The sequence below is a fragment of the Citrus sinensis genome, chromosome 9 (assembly GCF_022201045.2).
Source record: "Citrus sinensis cultivar Valencia sweet orange chromosome 9, DVS_A1.0, whole genome shotgun sequence".
NCBI lineage: Eukaryota > Viridiplantae > Streptophyta > Magnoliopsida > Sapindales > Rutaceae > Citrus > Citrus sinensis.
The window spans coordinates 7175651-7179989 of NC_068564.1; the positions used below are offsets into that span (position 1 = coordinate 7175651).

General features: G+C 35.9%; 1 protein-coding gene across 1 annotated transcript; it reads left to right on the forward strand.

Moving 5' to 3' along the window:
* The first annotated feature begins 752 nt into the window (after positions 1–752).
* On the forward strand, positions 753–4076 carry LOC107178555 (putative disease resistance protein RGA1). Its single transcript, XM_025102482.2, has 2 exons — positions 753–3356; positions 3815–4076. The coding sequence occupies exon 1, from the start codon at positions 753–755 to the stop codon at positions 3354–3356; it is 2604 nt and encodes an 867-aa protein (XP_024958250.2). The 3' UTR covers positions 3815–4076.
* The last annotated feature ends 263 nt before the right edge of the window (positions 4077–4339 follow it).

Sequence of the window (4339 nt, forward strand, 5' to 3'; positions counted from 1 at the left end):
TACTTTAATTAATAAAATAAAAATCAATAATAACACATATGGCTAGTTTTATTATTATTTAATTTAGCCCTATTAAATTTATTAAAATAACCTCTTTAAATTTATTAACCCATAAAATTTTAATTTTTATATTTTGTTGTTATATGTTTTAACCCTGATAATTTTTTTTGAATCTGTCACTGCAATAATTTCAATGATCCTTTAACTTCCCTAACATTGATGTTCAGCTGTGTTGACACATTCACTATTATCGTCATTTTTTTTTAAAACTTTTTCAACAGTCATATGCATTATCACAATCAGACATAAATTTAAAGCTACCCAGAAATTATGTATATTAAGCAAAATTTAGATTTTTATCCTCACTAACAATTGAGAGATATCTATTCTAAGAGAAGGTTTTTGGTGCTCTTGGAAATGTTACTCCTTATTTATTTAATACTTGTCACACGTCTATTCACATTATCTTGATTGAAATATATACATGATAAAGATTAATGAATAAAAAAGAAACAGTGCTTTAGGAGATAACACACAATAATTTTTCCTACTCCATCCGGTGGGAATATCTACCTCCATCTAATTGTATATAATAGGAGGAGGAATTGTTGAGTCCCCACTTGGGACTCAAGCCATTGGTCTATTAACACCCGTTTGTGTTAAAATTTTGGTTGAATTTATAGAATACTATAAATGGTAAAAAATGCAACCAAATAATATTTCGTGACTCTGTCTTTTCAGTTTTAGGAACAATGGTGGAATCATTTTTGCCGCTTGAAAAACTTACGGAAAAATTAGGATCCCGTGCTTTCCAAGAACTTTTAGCACTCTACTGTGTCAAAAATGACGCAGAAAAGCTAAAGGAGACCTTAACCACTGTCAAAAGTGTGGTTTTAGATGCTGAGGAAAAGCAAGTCCATATCCACCAGTTAAGAGATTGGCTGGAAAAGCTTAAGGATGCTTGTTATGATGCAGAAGATGTGTTGGATGAATTTGAGGTGGAAGATCTACGAAGACAAGTCATGACGCAAAGAAGCATCGGAAGAAAGTTACGTAACTTTTTTGGAAGCTCAAATCCGATAGCTTTTCGTTTTAGAATGTGTCAACAAATCAAGAAAGTCAGAGAGAGGTTTGATGAGATTGCAAACATGATGCATAAGTTTGATCTCACTGCACGACTTGATGATTGTAGTTGGCGAATTGTGCATGAAGAGAGGGAATCTACTCACTCGTTTGTGCGTCCATCAGATATTATTGGAAGAGATAAAGATAGAGAAAAAGTTATTGAAGCTCTGATGCAAGCAAGTTCTGGCGAAAGTGAAACTGTGTCTGTTATTCCTATTGTGGGAATTGGAGGTCTGGGCAAAACTGCTCTCGCACAGTTGGTGTTCAATGACCAAAGGGTAGAAGAGCATTTTGAGTTGAAAATCTGGATATGTGTTTCTGAGGATTTTGGTGAGAGACAAATTATGACAAAGATTATCAAGTCGATAACTGGTCAAAACCAAGGTGACTTGGATATAGAGCAATTGCAACGAATCTTGCGAGTTTGTTTGAATGGTAAGAGATATTTACTTGTTATGGACGATGTATGGAACGAAGATCCCAAAGTATGGGATAAATTGAAAAGCTTATTGTCGGGGGGTGCTAAGGGAAGCAAAATTCTGGTAACCACACGTAGCAATAAGGTTGCTTCAATCATGGGCACGAGGGGAGGTACTACGGGCTACAACTTACAAGGTCTACCGTTCGAGGATTGCTTGTCTTTGTTTATGAAATGTGCATTTAAAGAAGAGCGAGATAAACATTCAAACCTGGTAAAAATCGGGGAAGAAATTGTGAAAAAATGTGGCGGAATTCCTCTGGCAGTCAGAACACTAGGAAGTCTATTATATTGCTCAACGGATGAACATGATTGGGAATATGTGAGGGATAACGAGATATGGAAGTTAGAGCAAAAGGCAAATGACATTTTACCTGTTCTGAGGTTCAGTTATGATCAACTACCGCCTCGCTTGAAACAATGTGTTGCTTATTGTTGTATCTTTCCAAAGGATTATCAATTTTCAAGTGTTTATTTGGTTCAATTTTGGATGGCTCAAGGACTTCTCCATCCACTTAATGAAAATGATGAACTAGATGATATTGGCATGCGGTCCTTGAAGCAACTATGTTCAAGATCTTTCTTCCACGATTTGGTACGAGGATTTGAGATGTTCACTTTCAAAATGCACGACCTCATCCATGATCTTGCACAGCTAGTGGCCAAAGGTGAATTCCTAATAGTGAACTCTGACTGTCAATCTATTCCCAAAAGAGTCCGCCATTTGTCATTTGTGGGTGCTAATGCATCAAGAAAAGATTTTTCAAGCTTTTTATCTGATCTAGGTCGTGTGAGAACCATTTTCTTTTCAATTAATGATGAGAAGGTAAGCCAATCATTTGTTAGATCATGCATCTCAAAGTCACAGTTCCTGAGAGTGCTAAATTTAAGTGGCTCTGCTATTGAGGCTTTGCCAAGAGAGATAGGTAATTTGAAGCATATGAGATATCTTGACCTATCAAGAAATTATAAAATCAAGAAACTTCCAAATGCCATTTGCGAGCTGCACAGTTTACAAACACTGAATCTTGAAGAATGTCTGGAGCTAGAAGAGTTGCCTAAAGATATAAGGTACCTTGTTAGTCTCAGAGTGTTTGAGGTAACCACAAAGCAGAAGTCTTTGCAGGACAGTGGAATAGGGTGCTTGGTTTCTCTTCGTTGTTTGATAATCTCTCATTGCAGGAATTTGGAATATTTGTTCGACGATATAGATCAACTAAGTGTCCTTCGATCATTATTAATTGCTGATTGTCCCCGTCTAATCTCATTGCCACCCGCCATGAAATACCTCAGCTCATTGGAGACTCTAATGTTTGGTGTGTGTGAAAGCCTTAGTCTTAATTTGAGCATGCAATTGGAAGGGGAAGGAAGTCATCAAGCTCGCAATACCACAAGGCCTCACCTTCGGAAACTTCTCATTGCCGGAGTAACACCGTTATTGGAATTGCCACAATGGCTTCTTCAAGTTTCTGCTAGAACTTTACAAAACTTATTTATTGCAAATTGTCCCAACTTCACGGCACTACCAGAGTCACTGAGAAATTTCGAAGCACTTGAGGGTCTTGTCATTGGGAATTGTCCAAAATTGTCATCGTTGCCGGAGGATATGCTTCACTTGAAAACATTGAGGATTAAAGGCTGTCCTGCACTGAGTGATAGATGCAAACTGCTAACAGGTGAAGATTGGCACAAGATTGCCCATGTCGCTCACATTAAGCTTGATGACGAGATAATTAAATCAAGTGATATTTAGGTATGGATTAATCTCTCCTTTGTTTTTCCTCTTTTCATTCAAGTTTTTACTTTTGAATTTCTCAGCTAGCTATACCGTTTATAGTTTAATGTTTTGTTCTGTTTACCGAACAGAAACTTGTTGAATGTTAATTAGTTAGTTAGTTCAAATTTGCACTGATTTCTTTTCTTCTAATAAATGATTAGTTTGTTAATACAAACTCAAGCATATTATTTGGAAACCGAACCGTTCTTGGGGTTATATCTGTTTCTAAATCCAAACGGTTCAGGAGTTTTCAGAACGGAAGTTATAATGGGATTTTCTTAATTAGTCAGTTATCTTCGTGTGGAACCTTATTCACATAAAAAAAGAGCTTCTGAAATTTCAATTTTGGTTAATATTTTAACTCGCGTCAAAGCATCTAACAATTTATCCTCTATTTTCTCTTCTTTTCTTTTCTTTTTCCCCAAATATTGCAGCTTTCTTCGGAGAGGTTCAGCGAAGCTATAGAGACAGTGAAATTATTACTGTAGTGTTGTTCGGAACAGAGGTTCAACCGTTTTAATGTTGTGTTTAAAATTGCAAGTATTATATATTCATTACTTATCATAAGTATATGCGTGCCTGTATGACCATGACTGATAACCTTAAATATAATACCACTAATGTTGTAGAATTTCTGAAATTCTCATGACGCACAATTTATGTAATTTATAGTCTATTCTTTCTCCTCCTTCGGTAGTCAGTAATATAATTTGCATTGATTAATTGCGTTGCTTAGCTCTACATAATTTGCATTTTTTTTTTTAAGAATATTGATGTGTTGTGTAATGGAATGGTGGTGCCTGTATTTTGTGCTTTGTAATTGATGACTTACATTTTCCCAGAAAAAAATGGAAACGGATAGGCTTCCTTTTGAATGGTGACCTTTTATGATATGAATCACGTGTTCATCAGTAGCAGTTGGCCTACTAATTATATATTGCATTTTGGCCTTGAGGTGA

Coding starts and splice junctions, on each gene's coding strand:
- LOC107178555 (XM_025102482.2), top strand. CDS start 753: ATGGTGGAATCATTTTTGCCGCTTGAAAAACTTACGGAAAAATTAGGA.